The sequence below is a fragment of the Aedes albopictus genome, chromosome 2 (genome assembly GCF_035046485.1).
Source record: "Aedes albopictus strain Foshan chromosome 2, AalbF5, whole genome shotgun sequence".
In the NCBI taxonomy this organism is placed as follows: domain Eukaryota; kingdom Metazoa; phylum Arthropoda; class Insecta; order Diptera; family Culicidae; genus Aedes; species Aedes albopictus.
Window position 1 is genome coordinate 291,636,015 of NC_085137.1, and position 24,235 is coordinate 291,660,249.

General features: G+C 38.7%; 2 protein-coding genes across 2 annotated transcripts; both read left to right on the forward strand.

The window, feature by feature from the left end:
- Window positions 1–393: 393 nt before the first annotated feature.
- LOC109414269 (alpha-tocopherol transfer protein-like) lies at window positions 394–10,983 on the forward strand. Its single transcript, XM_019688089.3, has 5 exons — window positions 394–873; window positions 935–1,091; window positions 10,212–10,319; window positions 10,378–10,736; window positions 10,797–10,983. Exons 1-5 carry the CDS (start codon window positions 750–752, stop codon window positions 10,919–10,921), a joined length of 873 nt encoding a protein of 290 aa, XP_019543634.3. The 5' UTR covers window positions 394–749; the 3' UTR covers window positions 10,922–10,983.
- Window positions 10,984–16,829: 5,846 nt separating this feature from the next.
- Window positions 16,830–18,670, forward strand: LOC109414219 (negative elongation factor E). The gene is made up of 5 exons (XM_019688015.3): window positions 16,830–16,992; window positions 17,064–17,244; window positions 17,315–17,703; window positions 17,763–17,874; window positions 17,942–18,670. The coding sequence occupies exons 1-5, from the start codon at window positions 16,912–16,914 to the stop codon at window positions 18,016–18,018; spliced, it is 840 nt and encodes a 279-aa protein (XP_019543560.3). The 5' UTR covers window positions 16,830–16,911; the 3' UTR covers window positions 18,019–18,670.
- The last annotated feature ends 5,565 nt before the right edge of the window (window positions 18,671–24,235 follow it).

Consider the following 24,235-nt stretch of genomic DNA (forward strand, 5'->3'; position numbering starts at 1 on the left):
GAATCGAACCCGTCACCCTCAGCATGGTCATGCTGAATACCCGTGCGTTTACCGCCTCGGCTATATGGGCCCCGCAATTGTGAGGCCACCATTCACGAATTATATACCGCAGGCACATAATGAACTAGATGAGGTAAGAAAATGATGATCATAACGACGTGAGAAGTTGCTAATATGGAATTGCAATTTGACTAGCGAATGATTAATTTCACCCCGTTTATATTACAATCACACTAATAAAATAAGTGATGAGTAAAATCATGAGCTAACTCATTCATATTTCTTTTACCGATAAGATTTGCAAGTTAATAAACACCATTGAAAAATCTCAATCATGAGATTTTCAAATTTTTCTTTATACGCTTGATTTAGCATTGCAATATGATACACAAATGCACCTGATTCTATTCCCGCGATGAACATGTGCAAAGTTCCACCATACATACGTTCCAGGCAGGCGCGAGTGAGGAAAAACTTGTCACTCGTTGTATGGCAATGAACGACACCACGAGATAATCATCTGTTCAAATGTGCCGTATTATAGTTAGCAAAAACAAAAACTGTGTAATAATACCTTTTAAATCTTCAATTAAAATGAGTACGCACATCGGTTTTACGACTTAATGTCCCACGTTTTACGTACTAGACTGACTAGGCGAAGTCTACTTGGGATTAGAGTTCTTATTAATTAAGTCAGTTCAGCTTTGATTCCCCCGGGAGTAACGTTCGTGCACTTTTCTCGTATTACTATGAAGGTGGTTAACTACGCTAGTGTTGAGAAATTATACAAACAGTTTCCGGACCTTCGCAAGCAAGATGTAAAGGAGTTTGGATTGTGGGTGCAAACCCAGGCACATTTGCCACCTGTATCAGGTTGTTCTAAGCAAAGTATTAGTTTTTCACGAATTGAAAAGTAAAGTGCTTGTTTTTCCAGAGCTTGAAATGATTCAGTTTATTCAATCAAATGAGTACGACATGGAAGCAGCCAAACGGACTGCCGAGGCGTTTTATACGTTCCGGTCCAGCTATAAAGATTTCTTCAACGACAGGGATATATTCGCTGCACCTATACAGCGATCAATGGATGTACTGTAAGTATCTCAAAGTGGAAAAGCAGAGTAAATTGTCATTGTCATATACATAGTACCGTAAACCGGGGTCATATTGATCAGCGGGGTGAAATTGATCATTTGGGTACTACATTGTAATTGCATACCAGGAACTTCTAAGCGTCGCAATGATCTCAAACTTCTTACCTCAACTAGTTCATAGATGTCTAGAGATGAGTTCAGACTTTTATTTGTTTAGAAAAAAGTTAGTTTAGCCTTATTTTTCTAAGAATTTGTAATGTATTTCTCACTTAGCTAAAATCATTGCTTCTAAACAATCTATTGCCACTATGACTTCCCGTAATTTTTTTGTTTTAACATTTTTTGTGGAACCTTGGTTGGAAAGTTATGAAGCTGTTCTGAATATGAATAAGTTAAAAAGAGTTCTATTTTTGACGAAAAAGTCATTTATTGTAACAAAAATCATTTATTTCAAACGAAATTGCCTACCCTTAGGCGTTAAGAAGGGAATTTCAAATTTTAATTTTGCATTTTAAGTGTCAAATTCACTAGTTGTTAGAGTTTTGACGCGTTATTCGGGTTTAGAAGAGCAAAACTAAGTCGATAAGGATTTTTATCTTTTTAACCAATGCTTAATTGTATACTGATCAATTTCGCCCCAAAGTGGCATCCTCAATTTTCTGATTTTTAATTAATTTAACCAAAAGTTTAAACTTGTTGAGCAAAATTCTGTCACATGGTTTGATGGAGATCCACTGGGTACTGATTTTACAGAAATTCTTTTGGCAATATTTGAATTGTCACTAATGTTATCCGCAAAAGTTGTTTTAAAGTGATCAATTTGACCCCGGATTACGGTACCCAAGTAATAAAACATGTCTAATAGAAATTATTTTGACTCCAGTATGACCAGTTACAAAGTTTTGGTTTGAATCAATAAAACCGATTTTCAGACTACTATACGACTGAAAAAGCGCAGAAGGTGGAGCCTGCGCAACATCTTTGAGATGTCATGTTCATGTTCTATATGAATCTGAGCATACTTAATTATGTATCTTAGGTTGTTTTGCATTATTTATTTTCAACAAATTCTAGAAAACAGTGCCTTGGCAATCAAGATGTTTCATTACTGTAAATAATTAAGTTTCAAAATGTCAATAATAAAAATTGACAACTGCGAAAAACGACATGCATCAATAATTCTACCAAGCTACTTTAACGCCTAATTGCCATACTGTGATCATAACTTTTAATGCCAATCATTTTTACGGTGAAATAGACTATTGTACCCCGATAAAATTATTGCGCCTTATAAATCAGTAGTTTTAAAGAATTTTGCACCAAAATAAATAAATAGTATTCATCTTATTTTAACACAAAAACTCAAACACGCTTCATTTTTCTAAAGAATTTTTCAAGTTTATACATACATATCACAAATTATTGAAACATAATAGAATAGTCGATAAATATTCATAAATTTAGAATTAAAATTAAATGACACTCTGTGACATGGCATGATACATGTTTTGAGATATGATTCAAAATTGGCTTGATATGATTTTTGTGGATAATATTTTGTGTGGTTATTGTTGGTTTTTATGTTTGGTTTTGAACGGACTGATATCTGTCACGATATGGAAAGACAACAAATATCAAGTATCAAATATTCATCACAGTATATACATTGAAGCGGCTCAAAGAGCATTATGCTCGGTAAAATCGGCCCTTATACATAATCATATATTTTGTGGTAACATATTCCTTTATTTTTTTTTATATACATGTATATATGTATATGCATTAGACCTGTTCACTTTTTTTGACCTACCCGTGTCACATCAAATTATCAATCCACATGCAAAAACAAGGCTTCAGTCCAAAATTGAGCCAAATTGATAAAGGTTTAGAGGTGTATCAAATCGATTTTGTGCTTTTTCGAGCATTTTCACGAACATGTACTTCAATATCCAGAAAATTGCACCAAAAAGGTACCGAAAATACCGTTAAAATATAGTTAGAACAATACTCTACAACTTTGCCGAAGACACTACGGTGTTTAAATTGCGTATTTCAAAGTTATTCAACAATTTTCGTTAAAAAATCACCAAAAACTACAATATTTTTACGATTTTTATGTAAAAGTCATGTAATTTTGCATTGTTTTAGGTGACTAATTTTATGAGCTATTGCTCCTATGTGTTACGAACATTTCGTCCATACATCATTTTAGTGTAGAAATTCGTTTTCATTGACTAATTATCAAAAGTTTGTCACGTTGATACTAAAAATTGTACAGAGTTGCCAGCACAAAATAAAACAAAGTTACCCATGCTTTAACCCTCGAGCAATCGCGCTGTTGTATTTTGTACAACACCTTGAAAAAATCTCGCTTTTTATACTCAGCATTAGCGTGGTGCTGACGCAGGTAGTCAACCGCGCGAGTTACGGAAGGTTAAACGTCATTACACTTCTTTGTCTCGTCTGCATCAGTTTAAATTTGGCGCAGTTGGTTGAGCATGAGATTGTGGATTCGAAGATTCAAGGTTCGAGTCCTGGAATAGCATTTTTTTTTTGCGTCTCGATCCTCTGCTATAAGTTGATGAAACTACGCACTGCATCTCATTGCAATTTGGCATCATAGCATTGTTTCGGAACCGTAGAGTGCATAGTAAGAATGAAGTTTCCCTTCATCGTGTGGTTGTGCTGATTTGTGGGTGGATAGATTACAAGTAAGCTCCACCCACAGTTGTCTGTTGCATCCAGAAGCAGTTCCATCATCGTATTGAATTGTTATAGCTAAATTGATCATTATCAAACAGATGCTCAATATTTCCCCCAGCTGATATCGTCGACACGATTTATTGTCAACAAGTATAAACTAAATATCTAGCTAGTCCTGGAATGGGCTTAATTGGCAGGTCCCGATCATTATTCTTTGGGAGATTGCGTGTCAGTCATGGCAGATTCATCATCCTAACTGCTACAAAGAAAGAAAAAAAAAAGTTTATCATGTATTTGAGCTTGAACCTGGGATCTTCTGATCCGCAAGCTCGAGCCTTACCATCTGCACCATTTCTGATACTTAAATCAAGAGACATTAGAATACAATGGCATGACGTCTTAAGGTGAAACGGGTCGCCGTGTTATTTTTCCTATCTTGCCTCTCTTTCTAACAATTTGCCTCGCAATTTTGAAGATGGTAATCTCGAGTTCTATCGCACTGAAGATGCTGAAAACCAGTGTTGCAAAAATTCAATTCATTCATTTGAACACTAACCAACCAATCTGTTCAGTCATCTTTCCTTCTAGTTATGTTCAAAACAATTTCATTCAATCAGAGCACCTATCAAATGAGAAGCGAATCCTTGTCAATTGAATAAATTGTCACTCGAATGAGTAGCTTAACTCGAAACACGAAAAACCCCGCAAAATTCCGCCAGACTGAAAAAATGTCGAATGTCGGGTCAAAGTCGGGTCAATTTTTATCGAATGTTGGGCCACTGTTGGGCCAACATTGATCAACTATTGGGTCTAAGTTGGGTTTGGTGGCCAAAATAAAAATAGGTGAATGATAGGTTGATGTCGGGTTTGACGTCATCAACGATGGTAAAAGCTTTGAACCTACAACACCACACATTTATGCTTCCTAGCTGGGGATCAATTGAATGATATGTGCCTTGACTGAGGCTGGAGCTGATGTCAATTGAATGATCAGAGGCTATTCAATTGATATTCCGATAGTAAATGGAAAAATGAGTGGTTACCATTCTCAATTTCAGCTTTAAATGTCGGTTGATACTGACACTTCGCACCACTGCTGAAAACCAATCAGCATATGCACTGCAAGTGAGCATACACAATGATAGGTTTTTGTTGCATAATATGAAGTAGAATCTGAGATTACCATATTAGTAGCAACAGAGCAATGGCGGATATTTCCTCGACCGTCCCGTTCGCCCTTAATCATGGGTAACTTTGTTTTAATTCGTGCTGGTAACTCTGTGCGATTTTTAGTATCAACGTGACATACTTTTGATAATTAGTCAATGAAAACGAATTCCTACACAAAAACGATGTATGGACGAAATGTTCGTTACACAAAGGAGTAATCGCTAATTAATTTAGTCACGTAATACAATGTAAAATTACATAACTTTTATATGTAAAATCGTAAAAATATCGTGTTTTTTCGTGGTTTTTTAAATAAAATTGTTGAATAACTTCGAAATACGCAATTTAAACACCAAAGTGTCTTCGGCATAGTTGTAGAGCATTGTTCTAACTATATCTTAACGGTATCTCCGGCATCTTTTCGGAGCAATTTTGTGAATTTCTGAGTAAATTTCTGTGAAAACGGCTAAAAAAACACATAATCGATTTGATACACCTTTAAATCTTCATCAATTGGCTTCTTTAGCGGTGTTGAGATAATTCCATATTCTGAATCTGCATGCAAAACTGAGCCGAAATCCAAATTTTCATGAATTTTGGTGCCCGGGAACCTATTTAATAATCAATTTGAAGTTTGTGTGGGAGCGATTTGTCGAATCACCCCTCGTCGCATTTTGTACTGAGTGGAGCTGTCAAACAGTTACTCAGCTGTCAAAAGGTGATTTGAAAAAATCTCTTTGAAATTGATTTTAGGTACCAAAATAAAGTTCTAAAAATCTGAAAAAAATCATAGTGGCTCAGAAAAAGGTGCTCTTTTGTTTAAAATAAAAAAATCGATACATTTTTCTTAATTTAAAAACCCAATTTGGCTCAATTTTGGACTGAAGACTTGGTTTTACATGTGGATTGATAATTGGATGTGTCACGGAGAATCGGAGAAAAAAAGTTTCAAAGTGAACAGGTCTAATATGCATTCATAACTAAGATTCTGTTAGGAGTATATTTTTTACGTAGGTAATAAAAATCGATTCTACATTTCTATGATCGGTAGTGTAGCATGTCCCTGTTCAAAAAAATGAATTAGGTTTATGTTACACATGTTTTGCATCGTACTGCAGAAAACCAAAATTCCACTAATTATAAACATACGAAACATACTATGTTTTGTCTAAACATGATTGAAAATAAGTCTCAAACTAGAAACCGCAAATGTTACTCTAATATGACATATAGAACATACTGCAGTGATCCTCCAGTTTCCCAGCAGACAACATTGCATTGCTGCATATGGCGCCAAAGATAGCACACTGAAATCATGGCTACTATGTTTCACTGCAAAATGCAGGGATGCCCACCGAATAGTTTACCCATCATGAGTAAAGATTTCTATCTATGTATATCTATCTATATATATAAAAATGAATTTCTGTCTGTCTGTCTGTCTGTCTGTCTGTCTGTCTGTCTGTCTGTCTGACCGTTATGCATTTGGAAACTACTGAACCGATCGCTGTGAAATTTTGTGTGTGGGTATTTTGGGGACCAGGGAAGGTTCTTAGCTTGGTGTGAGACCTCTCCGGTCTCTGGAACGGGGGGCTCCCATACAAATGGCTTCGCTGGGGACGTCCATATGGAGCTGCATGTCAAAAAACACAGTAGGCAGGCAGTACGACGTTTGCCGGGACAGCTAGTTCTGGATAAAAATCGATAACTAATTAATAGGGCATGCGATTTGAATGCAATCTTTGGAAAAGTTGTAGCTGATAGAGTAACCTAGAAGTACCAACTAACACTCTAGGGCACTTGGGAAAATACTATGGTCGGTTGAATGAAAAACATCGTTTTCCCATAGTAATTCCCATACAAACTTTGAAGGGCTTGTGCAGTCTCAATTTTCAACCAAGTAAGCTCAATTTTTGGGAGACGGCATAGAATCTGATTACGAATCGAATAAGCGGTATGGAGCAAAAACGATTTAAAAAAAAACCACGCTAATGAACACCTGCCTAGGCGCCTGCTGATGTACGAAGAAGGTTAATGTTCTGTACAAAGCTTACACTTCATACATACATGGCGACCGTGACAGAAATAAGTGGGTATGTTCAATAGGGGATGGCAGTAGAATTTTCTTCAAATATGGCTATATCTGAGGGTAAATGATGTATATAAGAATGTGATACTCCCTATTTAGTATACGAAGCAAGGAACGCACGTCCATTTGGGTTTATGCAAAATCTGCTCAACTTGTGTCGAAGTTATTCCAATTTAATAATCTATTATTATTAAGTTTTTGAATTGAAAATGTAATGAAAAGATACCTTATCTCCATGAATACAGAGAGGGCAAAACAATACATTTCAACATTCAATAATAATTTACTTTCCAGAGCAAAGTGTGACCGGCAAGCCGTTCAAACTTTTTACCCTTGGCAACAGGTAAACCTGTGCACTATGGGGCAGCTTCATACAAACAGGTGGCCAAAAATATTTTCGCGTCAATTTTATCATGTCTTGCTCCTATTCGTACACGGAGAAACGAAACTACCCAAAAGTGAGTTCTTTCCACCCAACTTCGGGGTTGCGTGCGTCAAGCCAATTTTGAGTTGATGGAATCGATGTTTTTGTTGGGTTGTTCCCGCTTGCTTCCATGTGAAAAAATACCTAATTTTAAGTTTTTTCCACCCAACCGAAATTTTAACTAGGTTGTATTCACTCAAAGTTGAGTACTGTGCTAGGAACTCAGTGTTGGCTTGACGCACGGAACTGCAAAAGTTGAGGTGTTTCTCTCTTCACTCTCTGACAACAATAGAAAGAGCGCATGAAAAGGGAGATGAAAAAGAACTCAACATTGAGTTTAAAAGTACCTAATTTTGTGTTTTTCAGTTTCTCCGTGTAGGGTTTATGCCTGAAAAATATGGAAAACATATGTTGAACAGGTTGTTTCAACACGGCAGTTTCAAACAGCATGAAATTACAAAGGCATTGCATACTTTTAGGCGTTTAAGGATTTCAGTTCCTATTTACAAAGTGGATTCCAATTCGAAAAAACACGCTTCGCTAATGCCGTTTTTCTTTTTTAACCTGGGTTGGAACTGGATTGGCGGAAAATGCGTAAACAAACAACGTCAAACAAACTTTAGTACAAGCGAAACCGAAGTCGGGTTGGGGTTGAAACTGTGATCTGATCCAGTTCCAACCCAGGTTGGAACTGGATAATAAAGAAAAACGGCATAAGAGATCCAAGACCAGATTCAGACTGCACTATGATAGATCTACCGATAAAAGTGGCCATGACGACCAAATGTTTCCTCAGAGGTATTTAATGTCCAATATACAGTCTGTTTATAACACAGTCCCGCAAAGAGTGAAACCAAATCTACCTATCGAACTGTCAAATCGGCTACCTATCGAGCACGCCAGCAAAATTATGAAAACAAAGCCTGGCGAAGAGGAAGAGCAACAATCAAAAGAAGTCGTCTTTGCATGTCTCTATATACACAGTCTATAGGCCAATAGGGTGATTTTATGTAGGTAGTAATATTTCAATCATCTCCGACAACATGATTGGAATTGCAGAATAACAGCTAGTAGCAGCCAAATTTGATTTCAATGCCTCCCAGGGATCCTAAACAAAGACATAGAAGTCATCCCGAAGCGAAACTCAGCGAAACTTTTTTTGTATGGAACGGTTTGTATAGGAAAATTTTTATTTTTTTGAAAAGGCATCATTTAATAGTTTAACAATCAACATTTCTAAGTCTGATACGTCATTCGAAAGGTTTATAAGCAAGCTTTTAGAAACTACTTTACAAGTTTGACATTTTTTCATTTAAGCCGAAGATATGCTAAGTTGAACATTTCATTAATTTTACCAAAAATTGGCAATGGTCTCATTCTGCTGCCAATATCTCGATAAGTATAAGGATTAGCAAACTAGTATTCTAGGGTTTACTAGTCCAAGAAGTCTTCTTCCAGCTACCGAACCTGAATCTCAAATTGAAGTCAATTTTCGATTTTTGGCCACCTGAATCCCCTTAGTGCTGTGGCCAGAGCCGTTGCGGGATCCCATGAAGCTCTTGGCAAGCACCCAGATTATCACTCCACATCATTGAGCCAATCTTTGTTTGCAAAAGTTTCTTATATATGTTTTCAGCATTTTTGAAACACCTAAAATAATAAATAATTGGAAATAAATTGGAAACAATTTGTGAGATTTTCCATTTGTTTGTTTTGTTTTGATACCTAGATACCGTGAAGAATGTGCATTTAAAAATTTCACAACAAGCTTAATAATCAGAAATTCCTCAAAATTTATAAATTTCATTAGAAAACCTTTGCGTTTCAAGAAATGCATCCTAGATTTTCCAGGACTCTTTCAACTATACCTTACCTTACCGGTCAGGCTAAGGCCGGGGTGGCCTCTGCTGTACATAGTAGCCGCCTCCATTCCACTCGGTACATGGCTGTTTGCCTCCAGTTCCGCACTCTACGTAGGGTCCGCAGATCGTCCTCCACTTGGTCGACCCACCTAGCTCGCTGCGCTCCACGTCTTCTTGTACCGGTCGGATGACTCTCGAGAACCATTTTAGTCGGGTTGCTATCCGACATCCTGATGACGTGACCCGCCCACCGTAGCCTCCCGATTTTCGCGGTATGGACGATGGTTGGTTCTCCCAGCAGCTGATGCAGCTCGTGGTTCATTCGCCTTCTCCAAGTCCCGTCTTCCATCTGCAATCCGCCGTAGATGGTACGCAACACCTTCCGTTCGAAAACTCCAAGGGCGCGTTGGTCCTCTGCACGTAGGGTCCATGTTTCGTGCCCATAGAGGACGACCGGTCTAATCAACGTTTTGTAGATAGTTAACTTCGTGTTACGGCGAACTTTATTCGATCGTAGAGTTCTGCGGAGTCCAACTCTTTCAACTATATGTATCTCTAATATTCGTAATTGAACTAAACTTTTCCAGAACTTTTGAACAATTTTTCCAAAGGTTTATTCTGAAGTTTTTAAGAACTTCAAAAGAAATATCTTCCAGATTGTAGTAAAAGCTTATAAGATTGATTTCCAGTAAAAATTTTAGCAACTGATTTAGCATTTGGCCATAAACATGATATGATGAAAAGCGACATGAATTGTTTTGTATTTAAAGAATTGTTTATTTTTTAGAATTTAATTTTATATTGTGGATACACTAAAAATGATGGAACTTGCTAAAAAAGTGGTCTAAAATATATTGATTCCGTTTTTACAGGTCGTTAGTCATTCTTCCAGATCTCACGCCCATGGGATACCACGTGCTTCTTGCTAAAATAATAGATTCAGACGCGTCAAAGTTCAATTTAGCAACAATTTTGAAACTGTAAGTATGCAATATATTCCATGTTTATGCACTTTATGTTCATCTTCATTGTTTTTAGAGCTTTTATGTGCGTGGATGTGGCGTTATGGGAGGAAGGTTGCACCGAAGGATTCCTGTTGGTCATTGATATGAATGGACTCCACTTGGGTCACTTCCCGAAGCTTGGGATATTTACTCTTAAAAACTTCCTATATTACATACAAGAAGCCTTACCCATCCGGTTGAAGGGAGTGCATTTGATCAATGTCGTTCCATTCATCGATAAGATTGTGGCTATGATTAAACCCTTTATGAAGAAAGAAATTCTGGAAATATTTCACCTGCATCAAAAAGAGGATACCGTATATCCCTACATTCCCCAAAATATTCTACCCAGTGAATACGGTGGTAATGCACCTTCCAGGCTATTCTTAACAAGTATGTATATATTTTTGGTCAAGTTTATAATTTTGTTAATGTTGCTTTCTATTCTTTCAGAGCAACTTTTCGACAAAACCATAGAACTGAGAGACTTTATACTAGAAAAGGAACGATCCCAGAAAGTGGATGAAAGCAAGCGCATAAGAACACGATCTATATCAAATATGTTTGGTTTGTTCTAAATAATTTATGATTAAATTTTGATTTTTTAATTTAATTATCTAGATCAAACATATTTTGAGTTTCATTGACAGAAATAAGACTTTTATTATTTCCAATTCTGATGACACAACCCTTCCATGACAGCGAAAAGCAAAATCCACCCTCTCAATGCAAATAAGTGCTTTCATCACTGTTGTAATCAGATACGGGATGAATCAGCTGAGAGTCAACTGCAGAAAAAAGACTAAAATAATCTTAAAATGGTTATTGAAACAGATGCCCGCCGATCACTCCCAATCAAAAGTTCGGGCTACCCCCCACATGGCATGTTTAAGCTCACATATCCGCCAATTTGCGTCTAATTTATAAAATATTAGTCTCAATCAAAAGATAACGAGTCAAAGAAGGCTGTATTAAACTTAACTTAAAGTTACAACATTTCCAAAGTAAAAATTTTGAACTGTTTCATGGCCTGATTGTACAGTAGACGTTCGGTCGGTGCAAACGGTTTAACTGCAATGCTTTTTAACTGCAAGTCCGGTAAGTGCAACAAATTTGTAGTTATCGCACCGCTATCCGTCAAAACGATGCGCCAAGTTAGCCCAAATGAATGGTCGAATGAATTTTGCGTTCATTTAACGTCAATTGATGGGTTGTTAACGCCTGTCTGACGTTGCAGTTATCGAATTTTGTTCGCTAAGCGAAACGTAAACATGTTGCAGTTATCGAACGTCTACTGTACAAATATTTTTATTTTTCATTTTTTGCAGTTTGTTCCAGTACACATCGTCAAATATTTTGTTCGGAAAAAAATCTATCGAGATCAGAATAGCATGCTATACAAGAAAATCGGGAAAATATTTTTTGATTTTAGGAGTCTATTATGACTCTGATAACAGTTATTTTTACAGTTACTTTTATACACGCAAAAAGATTGACAAAAACAGTAAACCACATGGTTGATTTTTAAAATTATTTAAGTTGCAAGAAATAAATAAGTCAAAGTTGCAAGAATTAAATAATACAACAACACAGTTACCCAAACTTTTGCTCAAATAGCATAAAATTAGTCAAGAAATCATTAGAGCGATTCCAAGCAACAGCATCAAAATTAAGGATTTTTTTTTAATTCATGATTTTCTATTGAACTGAAACTTTGCACAGTTTTTCAGTTCCATCTAAATCGCCATTTTCCGATACCAAATTTTTATTTTGAATCACGACTAACTTTTCAAAAGGGTGTATGTGAAAATGGCTCAAAAATGTTCAAAAATCTGCAAAGCCAAAATGGTTCGTTCGATTGATATGAATTTTTCAGCAAAGTTAGATAACTAAATGGTGATTCCTAAGAAAATATACTCTGTGAAAAAACATCTTTTTTAACATTAAAAAATATCATTTTTGTCACTAAAACTCAAATATCTCAAAACCCTATCTTTTTACCAACGTAATTTTTTTAGGGAAGACGGTCCATTGTATTAGCAATCTACCATAAAAATTTGGTGATGGTAAACTAATAAACAAAAAAGTTATAACATTTAAAACATTTCACAATTTTCACATTTGGTAAATATTTTTTTCTGTGTAAATTATTTCGGTCAGAAATCGCAGTTTGATGCTGATTTTATTGTTCAGCAAAATTAGATAACTAAATGGTGATTCCTCAAAAAATATACACTGTGAAAAAAAATATTTTTTTAACATTATAAAATATCATTTTTATTACAAAAACTCAAATATCTCAAAACCCTATCTTTTTACCAACGTAATTTTTAAGGGGAAAACGGTCCATTGTATTAGCAATCTACCATAAAAATTTGGTGATGATAAACTAATGAACAAAAAAGTTATGACAATTCAAACATTTCACAATTTTTACAATTAGTAATAAATTTTTTTTAGTGTAAATTATTTCGGCCGGAAATCGCAGTTTGATGCTGATTTTATTGTTAATGGCCTTGCGTGAGTAAAACAAGCTGTTTTTATTATGTATTATGTATATTATATGTACAGTAATGTTCCGATTTTATCACGCCCTCCGCGCATTAGTCGTTTATTCATTAATTTGCTGTTACATTTGAGGACAAGTGTTTTCCCTCTTCTTCAAGATAAATGTTGAAAGCGTGTTTTGCAACGTTAAAAATATTGAAATGGGTATAGATGTTGAAGTATATTTCAAAGCATTTTTGAAAAGGGGCGTGATTAAATTGTTTAAACAGATGTCGCTGATGGTACGGTGGCATGACTCTCTGCACTTAGCACTTCTGGCAATTTCTCAGTTGTTGTCGTTTTCGAACTTCCTGCGCCCTGCTTTACCGATGATATACAGATGGCTCGTTTGTCAAAGTCTAGACGGCAGGACGTGCAAATGCGTAAATTTGTATTCAATTTGGGCATAACCAGTCTCTTTCAATTTATCTATGGTGCTTTCGGTGAGATATCGAAACTCTTTCGAATATTTTTTTTTCATCAACTGGTCTACAAGAGAGCGTTGAGTTGAAGACCTTTGAGAAAGCGACTATTCATGTTGTTCGTTAGATTATAATAAACAAAATCATTTATTAGTTTCAACTGACTAGTTTAGTGTTGTTTGCTTAGCTGAAGAAAAAAATTACTATAAAATTTTTAATATCCATAGCGGAAGTGTTTTTTTTTGCTTTTTCGTGTGCATTGTCATGGTATGTATACAGACAAACAAACGTAACACTGACGAAATTTTCATTGACCACGCCTTTAACGATCATTTTGAATCTTGGTTGTGGCTTTCATAAGCAGAAGAGTGCCCATCGTTTTTCTTTACGTTTGACGTTTCACATTAGCGCCTTCTGATGACGATATTGCACAACGCAGTGTTTCGTGAAACATTTCCACCAGGTGGTGGTAGTGTGAACTGGGCGATGGATTTTCACGAAAATTGTTCTAGGCGTTTCGTCTGTTTGTCTGTGGTATGTACCTCTCATGCATTTGTTGTTGTTGAAGTTACTCGCATTCTTCCGATCATAAAGTCTGTTCTCTAAGAGGTATTTTTTTGCAGCTCAACTAGACGTATACGCGTATATATAAAACTTTTATTATGCAGCTTTCGTCTTAAAAATAAGTTTAATTCCATTTTTCTTATGATCAACAGCTTTTCAACACTATCAAGGGATTTTTTCACCAGTCACGTACAATAAAAAGTATGACACTCTCAACATTTTTGATCACAACACTGGATCACGTCTAAGTTTCAAATAGATATTATAGTAATTATGAATAAACAAACAAAAATATCATGAAAACAACTTGTTTTATTCAGGCGGTAGCCTCTACAATATAATCAGCATCAAAATATAATTCTCGAAATAATTTACACAGAAAAAAAAAATTTTTTGTTACTAAATGTAAAAATTGTGAAATGTTTGAAATGTCATAACTTTTTTGTTTATCAGTTTACCATCACCAAAATTTTATGGTAGACAGCTGATATAATGGGCCATTTTCCCTAAAAAATTGACGTTGGTAAAAAGATAGGGTTTTGAGATATTTGAGTTTTTGTGACAAAGATCATAATTTTTTAAAGTAAAAAAAGAAATTTTTTACGGTGTATATTTTCTAAGGAATCATCATTTAGTTATCGAACTTTGCTGAAAAATTCATAACAATCGAACAATCCATTTTTGCTGTACAGCTTTTAGAATATTTTTGAACTATTTTCGCATACACCCTTTTGAAAAGTTAGTCGTGAGTGAATATGAAGGTTTGATATCGAAAAATGGCGATTTAGATGAAATTGAAAAACTGTGCAAAGTTTCAGATATTTTTGAAATGGTCGCTCAGGATCGACTGACATGACTCCGTGGAATCCCTCCATAATACCCACGCTGTTAGCACCATTTCATTACAGAAATGGAGAATTGATCATCTCACCATACAAAAATCCAGCTCACTACCTTCATTCTATAACTTTACCGTTTGCTTCCTATAACAAAAGCAATAAAGCATATGACTTTGCACAATACAATGTATCGTAATTAAATGAACATTTTACAGTACAATATACGAGTTTTTAAGTATCGTAAAAATTTAAAAATTTAAGAACCTATTTTTAATCGAACAAATCTGAAACACAAACCACAGACAAAGTGACATCTCACTCTACACACTTTTCATCATTTCCCCTTTTTAACGGACTATTCAAATATTATGTAGCTCGCAAATCTCTCGCTCATGGCGCTAATCATTTTTGCTCCTCTTTGGCGATTGCTCATTTGCGCGCTTCGTTCCAAGTGACACGTCAGTTTGTCTGTGCACAAACCATACATTTTATTGCTTTGATATTGTTTAAACTTTATGTACAATAGAATGTATTGTCGTACACAGCTAATCGCGTTCGGTAATTTTTACCGAAATCTCATCCGCTGAGCGTTCGGTAATGGATTTTTAACGAAATTCTGTAAAAAAACTAATAAATTTCGGTAAAATGTTATCGTTTATCTGTCAAACAATAACGAACTTCGGTAAAAGTTGCTACCTTTACCGAGCTTTTCCTGTAAAACAAACTTAACGGTTGAGATTTCGGTAAAACATTACCGAAGTCGGTGATTTTTTTCTAACTGTGTATAACCATACAATCACAGTAGAATTCACTGTTGGTAATAGAATGTATTGTAGTATAGGGGATAAAGTGGGCAACCTAAGCATTTTGGTCGTTTCCAGTGGAAATGCGACAAAATCCATCTTCTCTCCCGAGTAACATGGAAGGTAATGTCTATAAATCTTGTAAGGGATTGCATTTAAAAAAATATTGTTTTCTATGATTATTTTCTTCATAAAAACTTACATCAAAATAGCGTGAAAGAAATCGGTGCAGGTAAAATGGAAAATCGATGGGGTGAAATGAACAAGTCGTTAAAAGTTATATAACAGAATATTATTTCTATGTTTTTAAATAAATCTTTTTTCAAATTTCATTCGATATCTTTATTTTGTTGTTTTCAAATTTTTAATACAAACTTTGAAACACACTCAAAAAATTATTGTAAAAATAGTGTAAAAAACAAGCACTGTTTTGGATGAAAATTATATTTTGTTGATATAAAATATTTTTTTATAACTTTTTACTTCAACTATCTCACGATATATATGACGGCTGATGATTCTGGAGTTTGCAAAATGTATATGAAATTTTGGTGAAATTTGAACCGATTGTCCATTTTACCCCCAAGGTCTGATTATGTTAAAATTATTTCCAAAACTTTTATTTTGTTCAAATATATTCTTCTACGTGGTCTTTATTGGTTTAGGGTGTAAAACTTGTAATAATTTGAAAATAACTTAGGGGAAAACCTTAGCTATAATAGGCCGATTTTACATCATTTCCGATTTTTCACGTGATTTTTAAAGTTTTTGTCATTTTGAAGAGGTTTATTTGATTGTATTATCCAAGATCAGCAAAAGTATAATCACAAACTTATTAAATAAGTTTGTGGTATAATGATTTATGTTTAGGCATAAGCTTCAATCGTTAAAACATTTTGAAAAACAATAACAGCCATGAAACTGTATCCTGTTCATTTTACCCCACCTGTCCACTTTACCCCCACCACCCCTACTAGTTATGTATTTTTGAAATTTGCATACTTGGGAATTTTAGGGTTCATTCACAAATTTCATAACGCCAAAATTGGCCTTTCCTGACACCCACCCACCCCTTCGTAACATTACTTTTATGGGGGAAATTTTTATTTGTTCGGGCTGTAACACCGTGAATGACACCCACCCACCCCCTTCAGCGTTATGACATTTGTGAACAAGCTCTTAATCTAGTCCCTTGCAACTTCGCTTGCAACTTGTATCACCTTAAACGTGACGTCGTCAATTTCTTCCATTCTAGTACTGCATCGAAGCTTTTTCATACAACCATCTCTTATGAAAACATTGGCTGTTTGACAGTCGCTCGTGTTTACAAACAGAATCACAGAGACGCAGTGGGAACTTTCGACGGATTTTACTAAATTTTACAGTTTTTATAATGGTTTACATCCATTTTCCATCAAATTTAACCGAAGAAGAGCTAATGCTCCAAGCAAAATATGCCAAGCTGAAGAAAAAGGTAGGTTTCCGGTTGTCTTCACGCTGCAATAATCGATCACTGATCGCCCGGGAAATGAATTCCATTCGTAGAAAAAAGCGCTACAAGCTCTGAAGGCACCCAAGCAGGAACCGGAGAAGAATCTTATTCCCAAACGGCCCGCCGATGCCCGTGATGCTCGGGAGGTTGCCCGGAAACTTATCAAGAGTGGAGCCATCCAGGCTATCCAGAAACCGCAGGCAAAGCAGGAAAGCTCCTTCAAGCGTCCCAAAGGTAATTTGTAATTATTTGATGTTTTGCTGTGAAGGCGCGGCGCGACCTAATCAACTTCTTTCCCATGCAGGTCAGGAACGAAAACGTTCCCAGCAAGAGTCCAGTCCTGGAGCCCAGTACCAATCGTTTTCATCGGTGGAAACTCCGCCGGCCAATCCGGCGTCCAGTCCCGATACGCCAACGGAAAAGGATCCGGCGCGTACGCCGAATCTGTATCAGCAGTTTGCCAACGAACGTGACAAGGAGGAACAAGCTGGCAAGGCCAACAACGATTCTCCTCGGGACAAGCCGCGTTCGGGCAATACGGTGTATGTTTCCGGCAACAAGGTGACGGAAGATTTCCTCAAGAAGCATTTCATCGAGTTTGGTGAAATACTGAACATTTCCATGGAAATTGAAAAGGGAAGAGGATTCATTACCTTTTCGAAAACCGAATCGGCAGATAAAGCGATTAGTGAGGTGAGACATGGGAATATGCTATCATTGCTGTGTCTATAATAAAATATTGACCATTACAGCTTCACAGCAAGACAGTTGGTGGGATTCAGCTTCAGGTGCAACTTGCAAGACGGCAACCGCAAATAAATCCAATCAACGATGCTGGGTCATCTTCGACGTGGTCTGCATTGGGTAATTTAAAACATATTCAGCAAATGAAACGGTCTTCATTATCCATAATTGTGTTTTTTTTTTTCAGCTACCTATCGTTCACAGAAAGGCAAACATAAGGACAACCGAGAGTTGGTGTGTTATGACCATGATGATATATTTTAGGCTTAAAGTAGGTCGAATAAGATGAAAGGTAAGTGTTCGCATTCTTTTGAATACGCCTTTACGGAAATGATCGAGCCGGTTCGCCTAACTTCTTCCTAAAGGAAGTTTTTTAGAGGCGTGTGAAAAAATTCTCTCGTCAACATTTTACGAAAGAATCGTAAACAAAATTACCTCCCTCAAAGCAAATGGATTACATACATTCAGAGACTTCACCGTAGAGTTTTGAGGCTTCCTGTTTAAAATGTTTTCACAAATCTTGAGCAACATCCCAATAGTTGTTATCAACATAGGTATTCGTATTCGGATTAAATAATGACAAAACATTCAATAAGCAAATTCAAATGTTCGGTTTAAGGAAACTTGTACTTGAATCAATTGATCAGTAGTGTCAGTAGGTTTAATAATTTGCTTTGAAATTTTGAAAATAATTATCTATTTTTTGTAGTTCTTTATTTGCTAATCATCATAAAAACAAATGGTGTGTTAAAATTAAATAAATTTCATTTAATGAAATCATTTCTCACCGACAGGGCGAGTTACTTTTCGCGTTGATATGACGCGATAACTTATCGAAGTATGTATGATTCACAACAGAACTTTATTGTAATTTTAATTTACGTAAAACACTTGAAAATAATAATAGAGAATGAAAGATGCTTACTTTCGATTACCATAGTAAAATATCACTGCATGATTCATAAGTTGTTTTGACATGATTACAAGGTTTTTCGGCAATAAAGTAAAGGTGTTCTATTTTATATACTTGTAATGTACCCTTGGTTGGGGGGAGGAGAATGCATACTACCACATTCATTGTTCAATATTTTTTGCTTTTTTGCTTGAAAAAGTCTTTTGATAAAAAAAAATACATTTCGTACTTTGTATACGTAAAATTCAGCATATTAGTAGTTCCGTGCCAAATATTTAGCCCAATCCACCAAAGCAAACCATATTTACAACCTCTCACACTTGGTCATTTTGTATTAGGTTTTCAGATTTTTATTGCTAGGTTGCGCTGTGAGCGTTTAATAATTATACCCTTTGGTATTATTATTGTCACCTATATGCCTAACAACAAGCACGGTAAAGGCTGGGTATGCTACGCAATTCAGATTCCATTGTGATCCACTAGCCTCTGTCCAGCAACTCCTATCCCTACCTCCACGTGGTACCGACCGGAAACTATGAGCAACCTTAGGGAAGATCGGGTAACCAACCCCGGTGGGAACTTTGGTCGTAGGCTGATAGGGAAGGGGGGGTGTTCTCCAGGAGGAGCGGCTCACAACAGCGTCTGATCCCCATGTTAGGGGCGGCTGATCTACATCCAAGTGCCAGAAAAGGACTCTAAGCTCAACTGTGCACTATGGTTCTCCAGAAAGTAGGGGGTTGGTGTCAGGCCCTACGAGCCAGCCGTAAAAAAACATTGTAGCGGAAAATCAGCAACATAATACGAATAATACGAACCGAGACCAACGGCAACGACCCCAGCGAACAAAAAGGACTTGCGATTGGAAACTCGGTACTTGGAACTGCCGATCTCTCAACTTCATTGGGAGCACCCGCATCAACTGAAGGACCACGGTTTCGGCATCGTAGCGCTACAGGAGATGTGTTGGATCCATGGTGCGAACGTTTAGAGGTAATCATATCATCTTCCAGAGCTACGGCAACACACGCAAGCTGGGAACAGCTTTCATAGTGATGGGTGATATGCAGAGGCGCGTGATCGGTTGGTGACCGATCGACGAAAGAATGTGCAGGTTGAGGATCAAGGGTCGATTCTTCAACTTCAGCATAATAAACGTGCACAGCCCACACTCCGGAAGCACTGATGATGACAAGGACGCATTTTACGCGCAGCTCGAACGCGAGTACGATCGCTGCCCAAGCCACGACGTCTGAATCATCATAGGAGATTTAAACGCTCAGGTAGGCCAGGAGGAGGAATTCAGACCGACGATTGGTAAGTTCAGCGCCCACCAGCAGACGAACGAAAATGGCCTACGACTCATTGATTTCGCCGCCTCCAAAAATATGGCCATACGTAGCACCTTTTTCCAACACAGCCTCCCTTATCGTTACATCTGGATATCACCACAGCAGACGGAATCTCAAATCGACCACGTTCTGATTGACGGCCGGCACTTATCCGACATTATCGACGTCAGGACCTATCGTGGCGCCAACATCGACTCCGACCACTATCTGGTGATGGTCAAACTGCGCCCAAAACTCTCCGTCATCAACAATGAACGGTACCGGCGACCGCCACGGTACAACCTAGAGCGACTGATGCAATCCGATGTTTCCTCAACATACGCGCAGAATCTCGAAGCCGCGTTGCCAGACGAGGGCGAGCTCGATGAGGCTCTTCTAGAGGACTGCTGGAGTACAGTGGAAGCAGCCATCAACGACGCAGCAGAGAGCACCATCGGGTACGTGGAACGGAATCGACGGAACGAATGGTTCGACGAAGAGTGCAGAACGGTTTTGGAGGAGAAGAACGCAGCGAGGGCGGTAATGCTGCAGCAAGGGACTCGACAGAACGTGTAACGTTACAAACAGAAGCGGAAACAGCAGACCCGCCTTTTTTCGGGAGAAAAATCGCCGCCTGGAAGAAGCGGAGTGTGAACAAATGGAACTGCTGTGCCGTTCCCAAGAAACACAGAAGTTCTATCAGAAGCTCAACGCATCCCGCAACGGCTTTGTGCCGCGAGCCGAAATATGCAGGGATAAAGACGGAGGCCTCTTGACGGACGGACGTGAGGTGATCGAAAGGTGGAAGCAGCACTTCGATCAGCACCTGAACGGCGTGGAGAACGTAGGCACGGGAGCCCACGGCAACGGAAGAAACGACGACGCCAGTGCAGCGAAGGACGGAAATGAACCAACTCCCACGCTGAGGGAAGTTAAGGATGTCATTCACCAGTTCAAAACCAACAAAGCAGCTGGTAAGGATGGTATCGCAGCTGAACTCATCAAGATGGGCCCAGAAAAGTTGGCCACCTGTCTGCATCGGCTGATAGTCAGGATCTGGGAAACCGAACATCTACCGGAGGAGTGGAAGGAAGGGGCAATCTGCCCCATTCACAAGAAATTCGACCATTTGGAGTGTGAGAACTTCAGGGTGATCACTATTTTGAATCTTCCGTTGTCTGTCACCTAAAACAAATGAGTTCGTGGGAAGTTATCAGGCTGGCTTCATCGACGGCCGGTCGACAACGGACCAGATTTTTACCGTACGACAAATCCTCCAGAAATGCCGTGAATACCAGGTCCCAACGCATCACCTGTTCATCGACTTCAAAGCGGCATACGACAGTATCGACCGCGCAGAGCTATGGAGAATCATGGACGAAAACGGCTTTCATGGGATGCTGACTAGAATGATTAAAGCAACGATGGATGGGGACTGCGACAAGGTGACGGACTCTCATAACTACTCTTCAACATCGCTCTGGAAGGTGTGATGCGATGAGCCGGGCTCAACAGCCGGAGAACGATTTTCACAAAATCCGGTCAATTTGTGTGCTTTGCGGACGACATTGACATTATCGCTAGAACATTTGGAACGGTGGCAGAGCTGTTCACCCGCCTGAAACGTGGAACAGCAAAGGTCGATCTGGTGGTGAATGCCTCAAAAACAAAGTACATGCTGGTAGGCGGAACCGAACACGACCGGATCCGTCTGGGTAGTAATGTTACGATAGACGGGGATACTTTCGAGGTGGTGGAGGAATTCGTCTACCTCGGATCCTTGCTGACGGCTGACAACAACGTCAGCGGAAGTCGGGCCTACTACGGGCTCCAGAAGAAACTGCGGTCGAAAAAGATTCACCCACGCACCAAATGCACCATGTACAAAACGCTAATAAGACCGGTAATCCTCTACGGGCACGAGACATGGACCATGCTCGAGGAGGACCTACAAGCACTCGGAGTTTTCGAGCGACGCGTGCTAAGAACGATCTTCGGCGGTGTGCAGGAGAACGGTGTGTGGCGGAGAAGGATGAACCACGAGCTCGCTGCACTTTACGGCGAACCCAGCATCCAGAAGGTGGCCAAAGCCGGAAGGATACGGTGGGCAGGGCATGTTGCAAGAATGCCGGACAACAACCCTGTAAAGCTGGTGTTTGCAACTGATCCGGTTGGAGAGCGGCAGCCACAAACCGAGTATTGTGGTGTACTATTGTTGATTATGTCTTATCTTAATGATGTTGAACAAATAAATGTATGTATGTATGCCTAACAACTTTGTCGAAGACCGAAAAGTGATCCATCGTCTGTAAAAAAAATATACCCTAGGCAAAGACAACAACTGATTCAGGTGGCATTTTTCGAAATTTGTGTTTTTCATATAAATTTGGGCAACCCTACACTCCATATCGCGGGTCAGTTCCAGAATCTTCACAGCTCGATTACGTATGTACAAATGTCGTAAAATTGGATTTCGACTTTTTCAATCAGCATAAGACGATCTCAGAGACTGACCTCAGAACTAGGTACCCGCCGAACGTTTGTTCTAAGGCTTCGCACACTGTTTTCATTTGTTCTGAGCATGAGCGTGATTGACCAAAAGAGATTCGAACTTGGATCATCCGAGTGATAACCAAGTGCGTTACTTCTCGCTCATCTCGCCAAACACACTTCTGGTATTTGGTGTGCCCAGCGTTAACCGTCACTTGTTCGTACATGCGTTGCACATCTGTGGAGAAAACGTATTTATACAATCGCCACCGCAGCAGAATGTCAAACAATGGGCTCTTCACTGCCGGTTCCTGCATCATCAACACATCATTCAGGGACAAGTTGGTCGTTGTTTTCACAGACGCGTCAAATACAACGCGTAGTTTTGTCGTTTAAACGCCAGGCTTCAACACGCAGTGATGTGAGAACTAAGTCGGAGTCGTTCAAAACCTTTGCGTGTTCAACCCCCGGATGAAGTCTCCATACCTTTGTTTAATGTCGGGATGCTTCTCCAGTCGATTTCCATTGCCTTGAATGGCTTCTTCGTTTGTGCTTGAGAATCTCCAAGCTCACAAGCACCCTCACGGAATGGTAGTTGAACAACATATCTTCCAGCTTCACCTCATCTTTTTCCGATGGTTCAACCACCTGTTCGTCTATCATCCCGAAGCTCTTCATCAACTCATTCAACTGCCAATTACTGTTGCTGGTGGGAATCATATGGTAGCTCTGAACGCTTGCAACGTTAGAGCATTGCTTACGGGGCCGGCAACCAGCCAGCCAAGAAGACTCTCGCGCAGCCATAGTAGTTCAACCGACATTCGGATTTTGCCCGCCTACATCAATTCAAAGAATACTTCCGCTCCTATCAGCATATCGATTCTACCAGGATCGGAAAATCTCGGATCAGCCTGCAAGTCGTTGGGTATCGGCCAGCCCTTGGCTTCGAGTTTTAGCAGGGGTACCAAGTAACCAATGGCACTACCAGGTAATCCAAAGAAAACTTGTGATCATTCACTCTCGACTTCACTGTAGAGTTGATCTTGAATCTCACAGTTGTTTTGGAGCAATTCACATAGCAGGCCTAGCACGTCGCTCATTCTGTCCGAAACAACACGCCACCACCGGCATCAATCACGTCCACCACAGCAATTGCCAGCAAGACCAGTTTCGATGTAGTAGTAGCGGGAACTTCACATTTCGCCACAACATGGGGTCCGTCGACCTTGCTCGTCGCTTCGTCCTTGTTTTACGCCTTGTCCTTCGGGTTACGGGTTCGCTGTACGGTGTCCTCGCTTCAGACCAAAAAGCACAGCCCAGCTGCTTTGCCTTGGCGTAGGGGAACAAAGCCCAAAATGCCAAGATGGGGTAAAATGGCCCAACTCATAAAATCATTCCTGAATGGGACTTGATCATTACTATAGGTGAATGGTGTCAAGATATGTTTGCATCGAACATTCTTCTAGAAGCTACTCCACCAAACCCACGAAAAATCTTTCGATTTCCCAATGAAAATTGGCAACTTCCGGTTTTTCGTGCTTGCAATTAAGGTTTTCTGGCGATTTCATTATCAGCCAAGTGTTTCCAACGAGATTGAGGCGCCTATGGAAACGCATGGTTGTTGATGTCTACACTTTCCATGTTAGGGGTCATTCAAATATGACGACCATCGTTTTGCGGGGAGGGGGGTAACACTCCATTTATTGAGTATACGAAAAAGCGGGACAGAGAGGGGAAATAGAGTCGGAAA

Coding starts and splice junctions, on each gene's coding strand:
- LOC109414269 (XM_019688089.3), top strand. CDS start 750: ATGAAGGTGGTTAACTACGCTAGTGTTGAGAAATTATACAAACAGTTT. Junction 874..934: donor ACATTTGCCACCTGTATCAG/GTTGTTCTAAGC, acceptor TTGTTTTTCCAG/AGCTTGAAATGATTCAGTTT. Junction 10,320..10,377: donor TTAGCAACAATTTTGAAACT/GTAAGTATGCAA, acceptor CATTGTTTTTAG/AGCTTTTATGTGCGTGGATG.
- LOC109414219 (XM_019688015.3), top strand. CDS start 16,912: ATGGTTTACATCCATTTTCCATCAAATTTAACCGAAGAAGAGCTAATG. Junction 16,993..17,063: donor ATGCCAAGCTGAAGAAAAAG/GTAGGTTTCCGG, acceptor TTCCATTCGTAG/AAAAAAGCGCTACAAGCTCT. Junction 17,245..17,314: donor CTCCTTCAAGCGTCCCAAAG/GTAATTTGTAAT, acceptor TTTCCCATGCAG/GTCAGGAACGAAAACGTTCC.